Source organism: Musca autumnalis, unplaced genomic scaffold (assembly GCF_047663935.1).
Source record: "Musca autumnalis isolate F117 unplaced genomic scaffold, ASM4766393v1 scaffold_2, whole genome shotgun sequence".
NCBI lineage: Eukaryota > Metazoa > Arthropoda > Insecta > Diptera > Muscidae > Musca > Musca autumnalis.
Window position 1 is genome coordinate 145,204,672 of NW_027411755.1, and position 17,673 is coordinate 145,222,344.

A 17,673-nucleotide genomic window follows, 5' to 3' on the forward strand; every position below is an offset into this window, starting at 1 on the left:
TTCGAATGTCACATTGCGGCTAGTTCGGTTTAAAATTTTGATAAATTTCTCAAAATAGCGACAATCGGGAGTTACCGTCATATGGGAGCTATATCAACACATGGGCCTATGCTGAAGATTTTTAGTGAATAACTTTCGTGACCACTTTGAACTTGAAATGTAAAATTGCAGCTAGTTCGGGTAAAAATTGTAGCTAAAATCGTCAAAATACCAACAATCGGAAGATACCGTTATATAGGGGCTATACCAAAACATTAACCTATGTTAACGATTTTTAGTGAAGGAGTTTCTTTTTGCCGAATTTTATTAAAATCGGTTCAGATTTGCATGTAGCTCACCATATATATTTTCGGCCGAGTTCATGTGTTTGACACACCAAACAGATATTATTATGAAATTTGAAAAATGTGACACAGTTTGGTGAAAAAAAATCGCCATATTATATTGAAATCGTGGTGGTGTAGGGTTTCATATAGTCGGTGTACTGGACTTTGAACCTTTCCTTACTGGTTTTAAGATGAATGGCAATTATCAGTGCCCATTTTATCTTTTTGGAGAACATTTCATTCTTCTAACTCAATGCCTTTCATGTTCTATTCGTCCTTTATTTCTTTAACCGTAGTGAAAGTACCACAAGATGAGATTTTTTAGCTTCCAAATATTCTGCAAAAATGTTCCTCAGAAGATTTAAGGTACGGTTCTCATTGACAACGAATCGATTTTGTCCCGTTATTTTTGACATTTATTAGGACTTGGTTCAGAATTAAACTATGTTTTGTTTTTCTGTATATTCGTTATGTATAGGTATGTAGACATACCTATAAGGGTGGGGCGATTTGAAAACCTTATTGAACCCTTCGCGTTTCTGATTCCTGTGACTGTACTGAACAAAAAAGTCCACTCGGCCATATGGCTACGGTGAGAATCGAGCCTCCCGATTTTGAATTGGAGTTTTTTTATCCACAAAGCCAAAACTGCTTGAAGAAGCGTTCCAATGTTTTTGCTACGTACTAGAGAGTTCTTAATTATTGTCTTGGCTTCAATTTTTGTCTTATTGTTACATCGACTATCTCAATGGTTTGGCTGTTATATGCAAAATATCAAAAAAACATCAATATTGAAAAATTCAAAATCGGGAGGCTAAAATCTGGGGCGTTAAAAATATTTTGTTGCCGATGAATGTCGATGAAGATAATATGATGAAACGGAAGGACACTTCTGCCATAGACCAAACTTCCGAGTTATGGCGAATTGAATTCATTCTTGATGAACTTTAAGTGCATGACAAAAAGTATACTCATTAAGGGCCTTCATCTCCAAAAGAAAATTTCCACCCCCAAAAATTCTGCTGCACAGTGTTATTTGTGTCCTCCTACTGTAAACATTTATGATCTGACCCTTCTCCCTGATCAATCTATTTCATGCATAGTTTACGTTAATAAAATCACGATAAATTTGACAAATGATTTCAAATTAACATCCCCTTTGCGCACTTTTTAGCACCAAAATAACCATTTAATGGGTCTTAAAATGCTTTAGAATATTCTAATTAAGAAAATATTTAAACAAATTTTCATGTTTTAGTCACACTTAAACACTTACCTGTGTTTTGAGTATAATAGGCATCCAGCTGTGATGGTAAGATGACCACTACCATCGTTATGGCCATAGTTAGAATATTCATCAAACTTAACGATGCCATGCTGAGTCGTCGTCGTGGTCTGCTCTTCGTCGTTATTGTGCAAAACTTTACAGCGATCTTAACACGTTTATGATTAATGAGATGAAAACCAATGAAACACTGCTACGCGCTCTAAAATACATGCCAAACAAATTTTTTTGTTGGAATTTTCTTTTTGAGCTTTCTGTTTTTGGCGTTTCGTTTAATCGATGAATGATGTGTGTGGTCGGTCTTTGGGTTCTTGTCGATTAATCTTTAATATTTGAAATTAAATCTGTCGGGAAAGTTCGAAAGGCATAATTGCCAAAAACAAAACAGAATTTCGTTGCCTCTATTCAGTTATATTAAAACTATATATTGTTGTTGTCACTTGAGTTGTATTTTAAAATCATTTAAAACACATTGAGGTTACAATATTCGTGAAGTCCATAGAAAATTAATTGTTGGTTATCAGTGTTCGTTCCCCAAAGGTGAAATTAGGAAATTTTCTCCAGTAAGGAAAGTATCGGTAGCAGTGCCATTATAGCTGAAAAAGAAAGAAAATTTAAATTAGTAAGAATATAATAAATAAGAGATAAAAAAGACTATAGCTACGCAGGGCCGAATGTTAATATTCAATATTAGTGCTTATATTGGATATTAAACCTTCGGTGGATAAATATTAATTTTGTAAACTCCCTCAAACGACGCGAAATGATATGGATCGGGGCATGATACAATAATTTAGAAGGTAGAACAGGTTCGAAAAAGTTATGAAAATATGGCCTGGGTGTAATGCTTATTCTGTCAGAATTACTACAAATAAACATGCTACAGATTATACTGTGTATTTGATTGTTTGAAACATTTTATAAAATTAACGATAGACGCGAAAAACGAATGGAATTTGTTCAGTAATTTGTTTCATTACAATTAGTTCACACATTTCATCAAAATCTGACATATACCTACCTATATGGCAGCTATATCCAAATCTAAACCGATTTCTATAAAATTTGACAAATTTGTTTCTAGACCGAATTCAGTAACAAATTCTAAATTTAATGGACATCGGACTTAAAAAGCGTGATCGGTGCAACAAATACCTGAAATCGACCGAAAATATATATAGAAGCTAAAATCTGAACCGATTTGGATATAATTTGGTGCATATATTTCTAGGTCGAATTCTGTCACACCTTACAAATTTCATAGAACTCTAACATAGATTTCGTGATATTATCAACTACCTGAAATCGGCCCAAAAATTTTTATGGGAGATATATCCAAATCTGATCCGATTTCGATATAATTCGGCACAATCATTTCCAGACCGAATTCAGTCACACATTCCAAATTTCATCCAAATCGGACGCATATAGCGTGTTTGGTGCAGCAAATAAGTCAAATCGGCCGAAAATATATGTGGAAGCTATATCCAAATCTGAACCGATTTCGATGTAATATGGCACATTTATATTTAGATCGAATTCAGTCATATATTCTAAATTTCATCGAAATCAAACATATATAGCGTGTTTGGTGCAGCAAATACATCAAATCGGCCGAAAATATATTTGGGAGCTATATTCAAATCTGAACCGATTTCGATGTAGTTTGGCACATTTGTTTTTAGACCGAATTCAGTCACAAATTCCAAATTTCATCGAAATTGGACGTATATAGCGTGTTCGGTGCAGCAAATACGTGAAATCGGTCGAAAATATATATGGAAGCTATATCCAGATCGGAACTGATTTTCACCAAATGCAATAGCGTTCTTCCTATATCAGAAAGTGATGTTCCCAAAAGGAACTATGGGTCTATCTCCTTCCCCTTACCACAGTGTGGTGTTGGGTATAAAAATCAGTTGCAGTGTGGCAACTCTTCCCACGATGACCTCTTTTCGTCTATCCAGGAGTAAGCAATTAACCAATTACGTGTTGTAATACTCGGCCTCTTCAACAATAAACGACGCTTCAGCGAAGTCGTTAAGGACAACCTGATGGTTTCCTTGGCCATCGACAAGAAGGAAAAGTTGTCCTCTATCACAACAGCGAAATGGGGTAAAGTAGAAATTAAGTTGTCTGAACAAGCTACGGAAAATGTTTCTACAAACGAAGATTCTCCTGTGCCCCATTTCGACCCTTGTGAGGTGCATCGTGGTTACAGGGAAATCAAATGCATGGACAAGCTTAAGGATGCTTTATACGACATCAGCCTGAGTCCGTACCCGGCCCAGGAAATCCCAATGAGACCTCGTGAAAGGTTTTGTTGCCCAGGACAGGGTGGGAGGCCCATGCTGCTGAAAGATCTGGCGAAAGACAACATCTTACGCCCATATACACAGTGGAATCGTCCATCGACAAAAATCAAAAAATCATGTGATTATTTTAAGTACTCGTATTTGAAAATGCAAATCGCTTCTAAACATTCCGAAATGTTCGAAACTCAACTTTTTTTTGATATTTTTCGTAGTTCTTGAGGAAAAAAGCCTTATAAACATGACTAATTTTGAAAGAAAAATAATTTAAAAATGAGAAAAAATGGTTATATTATAAGCGATTTTCGGAAAATGGACTATTTTTCACACATTACCTTAAGTTTAATGATTTAGTAAATTTCCTAAGCTTCGTTTTCCTACCTATAACAATTCCTCTAACTTGCATGGGTTACTAAATATTTAAGTATTTATTTATTTCCTTAAAGTTTTAGTTACTTTTCAAGCACCTGCAAGGATCACCACTAGTGCCAAATTGAAGACAAGGTTCTGTAGATTTCAAAACTGTTTAGACTTTTTACGGACATTTGCTGTTTAGGCAGTTATGACCAAAAGTTTAAGTTTAGGTGCAGAATATATATATTTGGGAATATTTTTAAATAATTCCATTATCCTGTATGTTCAGTATAATGTTTTTTGTGCTATTAGCGATTTCTAATATCATGATAACATGGAGTCGCACTGAAAATATAACGGTTAGCTTAGATTGTGGCTAATTGTTAACATTTAACAAAATCGTTAACATAAAATATTCTGAATTAAAATGGAATAATTAGTTCTATGACCACGGACACCGAAAATGTCCAAATTAGGACAGAAAATCGGGCGCCACCTTTATATGAGGCCTATATCAAAGTGTGGACAGCTGCCAAATTACAATTGGTTCGGTAAAAAAAACTGTAGGTAAACTCCCCAAATCGGGAGATACCGTTTTATGTGGGCTTTACACAAAGTGAACCTATGTTGACAATTTTTAATCGAGAAATTTTGTGATACTGAGAACCTCTAAAATCAGGAGGTACTGCTTCATACCAAAAGAAAGACCTTAATGGAGAAGGTTTGTGACCACTGGGGCCTGTAATGTCAAATTGCAGGTTGTTTTGTCAAACATATAGCTAAAATCCTGAAATTAGCTTAAATCGGGAGGACCCGTTATATGGGGGCTATACCAAAACTATGTTGAAAATTTTTGGTGGAGAAGGTTTGTGACCTTCAAAAACCTCCAATGTTCAAATAAAACATGGTTTATATGGGGCTTTATGTGAAATGACAAATGCAGCAAGTTGGGTAAAAAAATTTAGCTAAAATCGTCAAAATATCGAAAATTACGAGGTTATACAGGGGCTATACCAAAAATGGACCTATGTTGACAATTTTGGTTGGAAAAGTGTTGTGGCTGCAGGAAACGTCAAATATCAAATTACAGGTAGTTCAGTCAAAAAATTTAGCTAAAACCCTGAAAATACCTCAAATAGGAAGCTACCGTTATATGAGGGCCCTACCAAAACATTAACCTATGTTGACAGTATTTGGTATAGAAGTTTTGCGATCATTGAGAACTTTAAATGTCGAACTATAGCTAGTTTTGGTAAAAATTGTAGGTAAAATTAGAGTTTGGCAACCTCGTTCAATTGAAGTTCCGGATCACTATCTCGTTCAATGGACACCGGTAATTTCTTTGACAAAACTGCGTATACTTAATTTCACACATTGGTTTTTATGATGTTACTCATTCGTTTTTGAACGAGGACAGTGATCCGGATCGTTCAATTGAACGAGATTGCCCAACTCTAGCTAAAATCCTCCAAATACCGAAAATCGAGAGGTACCATTATATGGGGGCTATGTGAAAACATGAACCTATTTTTACAATTTTTGGTGGAGAAGTTTTGTGACCACTAGGAATATCACATGTTAAATTACAGGAAGTTCGGTCAAAAATAAAAATAATATTGATCTTTAAAAATAATTATCGAAGCTTATTTTGGAGATTACGTGGCGATTTCTGTCTTATCCTTACATTACATAAACCAATGTCCAAAGAATGAATTAAAGAATACACCATGTGCAACATGACACTAATGCATGATTTTTCCCTACATCCACTGCGTCAACCTATGGAATGGGTGCTGACATTTTGAAGCCTGAATTTCCGTGTTTTATGATTTTATAATAATCCGGACGCATAACAAAATAATATTCAAAACTGATTATAGGATCACAGAACTCGTTATTTTATGGCGTTATATTTAATGGCGAAAAATTGATGCGTATTTTTTTTAAACCCTATTTTTATGTAAAAAATAAAATAAAATCTAACGAACCTAACCGCGAATATAAATACTTTGAAAATAGGAAAATCAACAAAAAGAAAATATTGATAAATCCGCGTTGTAAAATAAATGGGATAATAATATTCGCAAAAGGGTGTATCACAAATTATTATAACGCGAGTAATATGGGTGTTTACCCAAAATAGAATGTGGAGGCACATTCGCGGTTTTTGACTATTTGAAATAGGTGTATAGTGACATGCAACTGAAATAAATTTGTCATTCCGTTTTATACATATATGTAGGTTTTAGTCTAACCCCCATGGACCGAAATTGTCCAATTTTATGTATTTCAAGGGGATTTTGTCAAATTTTCAAACCGAGATTGCCGTAATTATTTTGTATTGAGTTCAGTCAGAGAATAGAAAGAACAACGATTAGCGCCTTTAAAGAGCAACATCTTTCTAGATGTAACTTGGTAGTTTGGAATCTCAACGGGTAGACAACCTTCACACAGAAAATTATCAGTAGAAAGTGATTATCATCAGTTAAGCTAATTATTCTCCTCCTCCAAGGAATTGCAATTGCAAAAGAAATATAGTTTTTACCATATTTACTTTATATGGTTGCAAATGATTACTTCGATGCGTTACAAACGGAATGGCAAACCCAATATATCCTCTATACTATGGTGGAGGGTATAAAAAAACTTTGCTGATGAAATTTAATAAACTTCACTACTTAGTGATGTTTAAACATTAATGATTTAACACATTTCCCGTTAACTGTGAGAAAATCTCATTAGATTACCACTCATCGGCAAGAAAAAACATGTGTTGCAACACAGTTAGAAAAGTTGTGTCACTAAAGTTGTATTACAACTTCATATGTGGCTGCATCATTGTCATTGACTTTGATGGACACATATATATTTTGTAAACGATGTCAAAAAATACAGAGAAACCTAGTCAGGCAAAGAAAGATTGTTGTTTTGAATCACTGGACGAGTTTGTAACAGCATGAGGTCTGAAGCCGTTAGAATTTGGTAAATTTAAAACAATTTATGATGATTGTGTTGCAACTTCGAAATCAAAAGCAAGTTTTCTATTAAGAGGTTTTTATGGAGAACTTAAAATAGCATACACTTTTTAAGCAACCAATGGGTGGAAATGGAAATAACAAAAATTTTTAGGTTGACCATATAATACCCTTCACTTCTGTCCGAATGACTTTAAATTTTAATGTGATGTGTTTTGGGAAAGCTTATTGCAACTGACCCACAAATATATACTTTACATGTTTCTCTTTTAGTTCAAATGACTTTCTTGTATCCCATTCATTGTTCTTAACAATGACATTGAATCTTTTGCGAAATGTCTTCCTCTTTTTTCTTTTCTTTGGCAAATGAAAATTTTCTTTTTACATGCTTATCATTATCACACAAAGAAAGCAACTAATTTGCTAAGTTATCCGCATAGAGATTTCCATGAATGGGCAAAATAAAAAGGGTTTTCCTTAATTGTATGTATGTCTGTGTGTGCAGTTATTATTGTTTCCGCTTACATTACAATGTTAATTCTTCTTCTTATTAAATATGGGAAGACAAGGTAAACTTGTTACAATAACGTGACTATTAACCATTTCTAAAGCTAATAATTGTAGTGATGTTTTAATTATAACAACGTGAATGTTTGTTTGCTCATTCTTTAGATGATTACCAGCGATGTACTTCAATCTGTCTGTACATTGACCATAGTTATGACTAGTAAGTTATTGCCATGTGATAGGGTTAAATTCATTCAGTCATAGAGGCTTTCATTTATATACATACATAGAGTGCGATAGACTACATGTCTGGCTGCTACAGTCCAAAGCCAACGTAGCTAATAACAAGTAAAAAGTCGTTAAGTTCGGCCGGGCCGAACATTTTATACCCTCCACCATAAAATAGTCTTAATTAAAATAGAATAATTAGGGTCCTTTTACAATTTTAGGTGGAACAACTTTTCGACAATGGATAGATTCCTACTGCCTCCCACTATTGCTTAAATTACACAGTGAACACAAATGTTGGGGCAGAGATAATTCCTTTTGGATATGAAAGCCCTTGTTGTGTGTATATTAAAAACACCGAAGGACAGATGCGCCGTGAGTCGAACTTCCGCGTTATAGCGTGATGAAGTTTTTGCAAGAGACCCTGTAAGCCATCATGAATTAGCATTATATCTTTGTTTGTTGTTTTTGTAGAGCACTTAAGCAACAGTGAACAAAGATATAACGCTAATTCCTGATGGCCACAGGGTCTCTAACAAAAATTTCATCACGCCATAACGCGGAAGTTCGACTCACGGCGGATCTGTCCTTCGGGGTTCATAATATACTCACCAAGGCCTTTCTTCCCCAAGAGCAATTTTCCGTGCCCCAGACTTTCACCTCCATTTTGTTGCACAGTGTTATCTGATCTAATCTAAAAAAATGTGTTCAGCTAGGGGAAAGGTACCACCTACGGGGCTATATCAAAGAGTCAACCTATCTTTAAATTTTTTGGCGGAACTGACCACTGAGAAATTCAAATGGCAAATTACAGCTAGTTCGGTTAAAAATTGTAGCTAAAATTCTCAAAATACCGAAAATCGGGAGGTACCGTTATATGGGGGCTATACCAAAACATGGACCTATGTTGACGATGTTTCGTGGAGATATTTCATGACCACTGAGAACCTCAAATGTCAAATTGCAGATAGTTCGGTTAAAAATTGTGGCTAAAATTCTCAAAATACCGAAAATCGGGAGGTACCGTTATATGGGGGCTATACCAAAACATGAACCTATGTTGACGATGTTTGGTGGAGATATTTCATGACCACTGAGAACCTCAAATGTCAAATTGCAGATATTTCGATTACAAATTGTGGTTAAAATACTCAAAATACCGAAAATCGGGAGGTACCGTTATATGGGGGCTATACCAAAACATGGACCTATGTTGACGATGCTTGGTGGAGATGTTTCATGACCACTGAGAACCTTAAATGGCAAATTACAGCTAGTTCGGTTAAAAATTGTAGCTAAAATTCTCAAAATACCGAAAATCGGGAGGTACCGTTATATGGGGGCTATACCAAAACATGGACCTATGTTGACGATGCTTCGTGGAGATATTTCATGACCACTGAGAACCTCAAATGTCAAATTGCAGATAGTTCGGTTAAAAATTGTGGCTAAAATTCTCAAAATACCGAAAATCGGGAGGTAGCGTTATATGGGGGCTATACCAAATCATGGACCTATGTTGACGATGTTTCGTGGAGATATTTCATGACCACTGAGAACCTCAAATGTCAAATTGCAGATAGTTCGGTTAAACATTGTGGCTAAAATTCTCAAAATACCGAAAATCGGGAGGTACCGTTATATGGGGACTATACCAAAACATGGACCTATGCCCATATCCTTTGGGATATAAGTTTGTTGATCACTAGGAACCCTAAATCCCAAATTATAGCCAATTGGGTCTGCAAATGTGGCGAAGAACGTCAAAATACCTCAAATCCGGAGGTACCGTTATATGGGGGCTATACCAAAAAGTGGACCGATATAGCCCATCTTCGAACTTGACCTGCCTATGGAAAAAAGACCCTCGGGTGCAAAATTTCAGCACTCTATCTCAATTATTGCGGACGCTAGAGTGATTACAACAGACGGACAGACGGACAGACGGACATGGCTAGATCGTCTTAGAATTTTATCCTGATCAAGAATATATATACTTTATAGGGTCGCAAATGATTAGTTCGATGTGTTACAAACAGAATGACAAACTTAATATACCCTCCATACTATGGTGGAGGGTATAAAAATAATAAAAAGACTTAAGACATAAACGCGTTTTGATCTATCTCTGTCAACAACAAGAGGCACACACAATCTAAATAAACATCATGTGTGTGTGTGTGCACTTAGTACCAACAATGAATCTAAATAAAATAATATACTTGTATGGTTGTTGCCATTACCGTTAGTTAATTAGAATTTTTGCAAATAATCTCAACTCATTTAGAGTGAAAATTATGTTTATGTAGAATATTTATGATGCCATTTGCTGTTAACCGGCAGCAACACGAGATTGTCTAGGAATTACTTAGTTGTGGTTTTACAATTTAAAAAGGTCTAAGTCTTAGAGGAAGAAACAGCTTACAATATTTGTTTATAATATAAGTAGTAAAATTATGTATAAATGAGAGAACATTTTAGAGAGAAATAATATTCTCCGTGACTTGTCGTAACTTCTAGAGAAATGGTAAATACAGGTCAACATCATGCTGAGGAGTTTAATCACAATTGATTTATACATAAACTAAGCTTTAAGGCTAACGATAAAATTATAGAACCAGATATATTGTACAAATGTTTAGCCCTTTCCGTCCCTTTGTCTGTCTGCCTGGGGCGAATGCTAAATCTCTAACAATTAAACCGATTGGTTCACAAATGTTAAAATTTTTTCGTTAAAATGATACGCACTCTCCAACGGATCAAACGATTTGGTCCAAAATTTGTTTCTCGCAATGTTTCTTCAAATTATGATGTCTGAAAAATATTCTTTAAAAAATCGCCATATTTGGCCCTTCGATGTCTGAAAAAATATTCTTTAAAATCCACGGTCTGTGGTCATTTGATGTCCGAAAAAATATGTTAAAAAATCCACGATTTATGGTTCTTCGATGTCTGAAAAATATGCTTTAAAAATTCTCGATTTTGTGGTCCTTTGATGGCTGAAAAAATATTCCTTAAACATCCACCATATGTGGCCCTTTGATTTAAAAAAAAAAAATATTCTTTAAAAATCCACGATTTGTGTTACTTTGAAAAAATATTCATTAAAAATTCACGATTTGTGTTCCTTTGAAAAAATATTCTTTAAAAATTCACGATTTGTGGTATTTTCATGTCTAAAAAATATTTATTAAAAATTCACGATGTGTGGTCTTTTGTTGTTTAAAAAAAATATACTTTAAAAATTCACAATTTGTGGTCTTTTGGTGTTTGAAAAAATATTCTTTAAAAATTCACGATTTGTGGTCCTTTGATGTCTGAAAAACTATTCTTTAAAAATCCACGATTTGTGGTCCTTCGATGTATAAAAAAATGTCTGAAATAATATTCTTTAAAAATCCCCCATTTGTGGTCCCTTGATGTCTAAAAAATATTTTTTAAAAATCCAAGATTTTTGGTCCTTCTATGTCTGAAATATTCTTTAAAAATCCAAGATTTTTGGTCCTTTGATATCTGAAATAATATTCTTTAAAAATCCAACATTTGGGGTCCTTTGATGTCTGAAAAAATTATTTTAAAAAATTCACAATTTGTGGTCCTTTGATGTCTGAAAAAATATTCTTTACAAATCCACGATTGGCGGTCCTTTGATGTCTGAAAAAATAGACATAAATCCACGATTTTTGGTCATTGGATGTCTGAAAAAATATTCTTTACAAATCCACGATTGGCGGTCCTTTGATGTCTGAAAAAATAGACATAAATCCACGATTTTTGGTCATTGGATGTCTGAAAAAATATTGTTTAAAAATCCACGATTGGCGGTCCTTTGATGTCTGAAAAATATTCTTTAAAAATCTACGATATGTTGTCCCTTGATGTCTGAATAAATATTCTATAAAAATCCACAATTTGTGGTCCTTTAGTGTCTAAAAAAATATTCTTTAAAAATCCAAGAATTGTGGTTCTTTGATGAGTAAAAAAATATTCCTTAAAAATTCACGATTTATGGTCCTTTGATGTCTGAAAAAATATTTCTTAAAAATCCAAGAATTGTGGTTCTTTGATGTGTAAAAAAATATTCCTTAAAAATTCACGATTTATGGTCCTTTGATGTCTGAAAAAATATTCTTTAAAAATCCACGATTTGTGGTTCATTGATGTCTGAAAATATATTCTTTAAAAATCCGCGATTTGTGTTCCTTCGATGTCTGAAAAAATATAACCATTTTTGTTTAAGTACAGTTTAGTATCTGCGCACGATAACTCTCGAATGGATCAGCCGATTCGAACCAAATTTTGCACTTCGTGATATTTTGCCCATACTTGATACGAAGATCTGCCATAACGGTCCACTCCTTCGGGTACCTCCTCTACAAAATTCAAAATTTGTTTGTAAAATAGTGTGAATGATAACTCTCGAAGGGACCAATCAATTTAGTCTAAACTTTGCACATAGTATTATATCATCCAGATATAAGTGGGGTTCGAATAGGGTCGAAGTTTAGGAGCTCTTCTCGGATCGCATTGAACATTTTCAGCAGATTGTACTTGCGGCCCCTTTAAATGGTGTGTGAAAGATAACTTTCGAAGGGAGCAATTGATTTGCAAGTCGTATTATTCCGTCCCGATGTATATTGGGTTCGATAATTGACTACTCCTTCGGTACCTCCCACACAAAATTCGGAATAAGATTAACTTCACTTGCTCTTCTCGGATCGTTTTATTTTTTCTGTCCTTGCTGCCCCATTACGACGGTACAATTTTTTTCGGGGGCAAGTCCATACGTCTTGAGAAAATGACTCAAAGGCTCTAAAAAACCCCTGCCGGCACATACTAAAATGGCAAATTCGCAAGATAACACTCGCCGAGAGTTTCTGATTGGTCCAAACACTGTTTTCCTAGAGCCCCATTTACAACGGCCCCCTTAATGGGCTCTTCGCGTTTCTTATTCCTAGGATTGAACTGAGCAAAAAAGTCTACTAGACCATAGGTCTATCGTGAAAATCGAGCCTCCCGATTTTGACTTTAAGTTTTTTATGCACGTTTTTTGGACATTTTGGAATGTAACAGCCAAACCATTGAGATTTTCGATCGAACACAAGGACATCAATTGTAGCCAAGACAGTAGTTAAGAACTCTCTAATACATCGTAAAAGCATTGGAACGCTCCTTCAGGGAGTTTTGGCCTTGAGAAGGTGCAAACTTTTCGAAAAATGTCGATAAATGGCACTGTGGTACAAAAGTTGACCAGAAAAATATTCAAGCGTTCTGATGCAAAATTATATCGTGTTTGGATCCATGGATATTTGCCTTTAGTTCGTTTGTATCACTTTTTTTTATTTTTTTATAGCGGTAAAAGGAGTGAAAATCTGGATTTCTTACATTTTCAAATTTAAACGGACATATCTTCTTTTTTCACAACGGATTTCAGAGGAAGAAGCCTCTTGAGTTTAGTGATGGTCGGATAGTATTCAGGAATCGGAGTAAGCAAAAAGCTTATGTGGAAAAAGTCAACGTTTTTTCTTATGCGAATATCTCCGCTTCTGGTAGGAGTATTCTAAAAGGAAAGACCGTCAATGGGAGAAAAGAAGAAAAGATCTCCTTTATATTGATACAAAGTATGTTGGCGTAAGTGGGCAAAAAACCCAGATATCATAAATGCAGTAATTCATCCATTTTTTCCATTTTTTGTAATCACGCTACAGGTTGGAATTTTTATCGGATAGTCACGAAAGGTTGGGGGTTGATGGGGGAACCACAGAGGAAGAGACCTATTGATTTTGGTGATAGTCGGATAATATTTAGGGGTCGGAATGGGGAAAAACTCATGTGGAGAAAAATTCAAAGTTTTATTCTTTGTGAATATATCGGCATCTACACCATTTTCACATGTAATTCGAAAAATTTCAGTTGTAATTCGAAACATTTCACTTGTATTTGATTATTTCACTTGAAATTCGAAACATTTCACTTGTAATTTGAGAATTCCAATTGAAATTCGAATTATTTCATTTGTAATTTGAGAATTCCATTTGAAATTCGAATTATTTCATTTGTAATTTGAATTTTTCCATTTGTAATTCGAATTATTTCATTCGTAATTCGAGTTTTTCTATTTGTAATTTGAATTTTTTTCATTTGAAATTCCAAATGAAAAACTTCGATTTACAAATAGAAAAATTCAAGAGAAAGAGGCATATTATGTCAAGAGAAAGAGGCGTATTATGTTTGGTGGTAGTCGGATTATACTCCCTAAAAGAAATGTTTACCAGTGAAAAGCTTATGCACAGGGGTAGTGGTGTAGGGTATCACATGTCGGCTCCGTCCCGACTATAGCCTTTGCTCACTTGTTTTAGTTGGCTTGCACGGACTCTTTCAATTCTGGTAAAAAAGCAGTGCCTCGGAGTTTTGATGACGTAAAAGAGTATTATTTTCTTATGTTATCGACATAACAGCTTGATTGGAAAAATTCGATACAAGTCCAATCTACATTCGCGGATTCGAATTATTAATATTTTTGGAGTTACCTAATTCAAAGAAGTCGTTTTGGTTGTACTCATGAATTAACAAAATCATGCAGAGTCTATTCAGATAAATATTATAAAAGTAGTTTATAGAGATAAAATACTGAGTTAATAAAATACAATGTCGGATTACGGTATACCAAATACAATTAAACGGTTTATAAGATGCTAATAATGGTGAAATGTTGAAGATTTGTTCAATTAAAAACTTTTTGAAATAATGGATTGAAGTTAGAGTGTAGTGTAGAGATAACTGGATATGAAATTTAAAGAAGGAAATTCGAACTTTTTATAATCTCTATGACATTAATCCCCTTTGTAACTCTATTCGATATATTCGTTTTATCGGGATTGCATTGAGATTCTGCAAACCGAAATGAATCCCAAAATTTAAAAAGTTTAAAAATTTTATCTTAAATGTTGTGAACTTTTCTCTATTGAATTTGTATAGCTTGTATCAATAATTCATATAAAATCAATTAACTACACCCTTAAGTAGTTTTAAATAACGCTTCACAACATTTTATATTTTCATGATTTTTGGTCAAGTTGCTATTCTACGATTCCCTAAGTCATCCAATCATCATACCAGTTTTATTCAAGCTAACACTATTTACAAATTTCATAACTGACATTTATTTCTCTGCAGGTAATTGACTCAGACACTTATTTAATGACTATTTATTGACCATAAAACACATACAAACGCCACTTTATAACTGACCGAAGATAAACAAAAAAACCAAGATTTATATCGAATTGGAGCAAGTCTAATTAAATTAAAACTGATGATCTGGAAAAGGCTAGAATGTCACGTATAGAATAGTGTAACCAGCTACATAAACGACATACGTTTCGGGAATATATGCTTCATTTCTTTTCTCATCCAATTTTTTACCGAATAGAAAAACAAAGAAATAAAAAACAAACATAAAAAATAGCTCATATTTCACTTGCCGTGCGAAAATAACCACTACACAAACACTGTTTAAGATACGAATTGGATTTTAGCATAGGCAGTGCTGAATGAAGAGGCTGGATTGCTTATACCAAAGGCTTTCGACCAAATAAAGGAGATAAAAAACGAAAAACTTAAGACACAAACTTGATTTTGTATGTTTGTTTATTATGTCTGCTCACAAGGCAAACAAACAAAACAAGACACGAAGATGACGACAAAATACTGCCAGAGCTAGCTAGATCCTCTCTCTAAAAACTGGTGCTATGTGACTTTTGTAAATAATAACTGTAGAACGTAATCTATTACAGACTGCAGACAAACAAACAAACCTAAAGAAAAAACTGTGTAAATATGTATGAGAGACGACTTGAAATAAACAATAAAACAAGTACACAACACTACAAAAAAGTATACACTGCACCCCGGTTAACTACCTTTCATAAAATTCCGAAAAATTGGGGTAGTTATGCGGGAAAGGCAGTTACGAAAATCTCGCATATCTACCTCATGTGGGTAGTTACAAAAATCTCATCTCAACCTTACAAAAAATGACAACAATTAGAAAACAATAAGTCAAAAAATAAAACCAAGTCTAAGAGTATAATGTAAGTTATATTATTTAATCAATAAGAAATTTATTCATCGGTGATCATAACACCATAACATAACACTGGGCATCTTCATCACAATTCACGTAGTCATCGAAATCGATTGTCTCAGAAATATACCATTGCGGGTAATAAACCGAGAAAAGTATTAATAAATGTTCTTTTTGGGAAAATATTTGACAAGTAAATATCCGAATTGGGTACTTATAGAAAAGTAATTAACCGGGACAGTTTGAACTCATTTATATGAAAAACTTTTGTGGATTTAGATTATAAGGCAATTAAACGGGAAAGGCAGTTAAGCAGAGAGGTAAATAACCGGGGTGAAGTGTATATCCATTTAACGAAAGGAGCGAACTTAATTTATATAAAAAAGGAAAAAAAAAGATATGTTGTACGAAACTGCCTTTCTGGAGGCAATATTAACAATGAAATGGGAGAATGTGCCAGTAATACAAGACGAGGTATATCTGTAAAGCTTCGTTAATATGGTGACAAGTGGCATTGTGTTTTAGGCCAATTTTTGCATTCCATCCATTTTGGGAGAAAATAGGGTACGACTTTTGGGTTTTTCGAATATAGCAACGGTATCTAAACGATATGCCTTTCTGGAGGCAATATTAACAATGAAATGGGAGAATGTGCCAATAATACAAGACGAGGTATATCTGTAAAGTTTCGTTTACATGGTGACCGGTAGCATTGTGTTTTAGGCCAATTTTTGCATCCCATCCATTTTGGGAGAAAATAGGATACGACTTTCGGTTTTTTCGAATATAGCAACGGTATCTGAACGATATGCATAGAATTTACTACCATTAGGGCGGTGACTGTTAGTAGTTGGGCTAGCAGAGTGTGGAACCCAACTAAGTCCAACGGTCCGCATGGATCTTTGTGGTGCTTCGTTAGTTTTTGTGGCTTCTTCAATAAAGGGTATTATTCCCATTCTCGAATACACTTACTCTTGGTGGCAAGTTGTGCTGTATTCTTTCTTTGACTATATATCTTAACATCTATCACGACATGGCCTACCTCATCGCAATCTTTGCAAGTTTAATTATGCCGATGACTTTATATCCCCGGTGCAACTCGTGGTTCGGCGTCGATATTCACCGTCAACGAAAATTAGCCAGTAGAGATTTCGACGGATTTTTCCCTAAAACACACTGTCACTATACTGCTTTATCTGCTTGCACAAGTACCCATGCTTCGGCTCTATAAATTTGTAAAGTGTGATTTTATTTTGAAGGTTATATTTGGTCCGACTACCATAGACGCTGTGCACGTCGATGCCATCAACAAAATCTTATCGCTGTGTACCTCCACACCTACTTTAGCAGATTCTTTTTCGACCTGATATAACGGTACCTCCCAGTTTTCGCTATTTTGATGATTTTAGCTAGATTTTTTGACCGAACTACCCATAATTTGACATTTGAGATTCCCAATGACCGCAAAACTTCTCCACAAAAATTGTCGATATATGTATGTCCATGTGTTGGTATAGGCCAATGCCGTTCTTTGTTATTGTTGAAGTTACGAAGTTTTTCGGCAATTCACACACACGACGCGAACGCAACGAAAGAGCAC

General features: G+C 34.6%; 1 protein-coding gene across 1 annotated transcript in view; it reads right to left on the reverse strand.

Annotated features, from left to right (window-relative positions):
* Positions 1–17,673, reverse strand: part of LOC141394704 (uncharacterized) — a 195,663-nt gene that overhangs the window by 52,480 nt on the left and 125,510 nt on the right. Inside the window, exon 2 of the mRNA XM_073969488.1 lies at positions 1,603–2,207. Coding sequence (XP_073825589.1) covers positions 1,603–1,702 — 100 coding nt within the window. The 5' untranslated portion in view covers positions 1,703–2,207. The remainder of the gene's footprint in view (positions 1–1,602; positions 2,208–17,673) is intronic.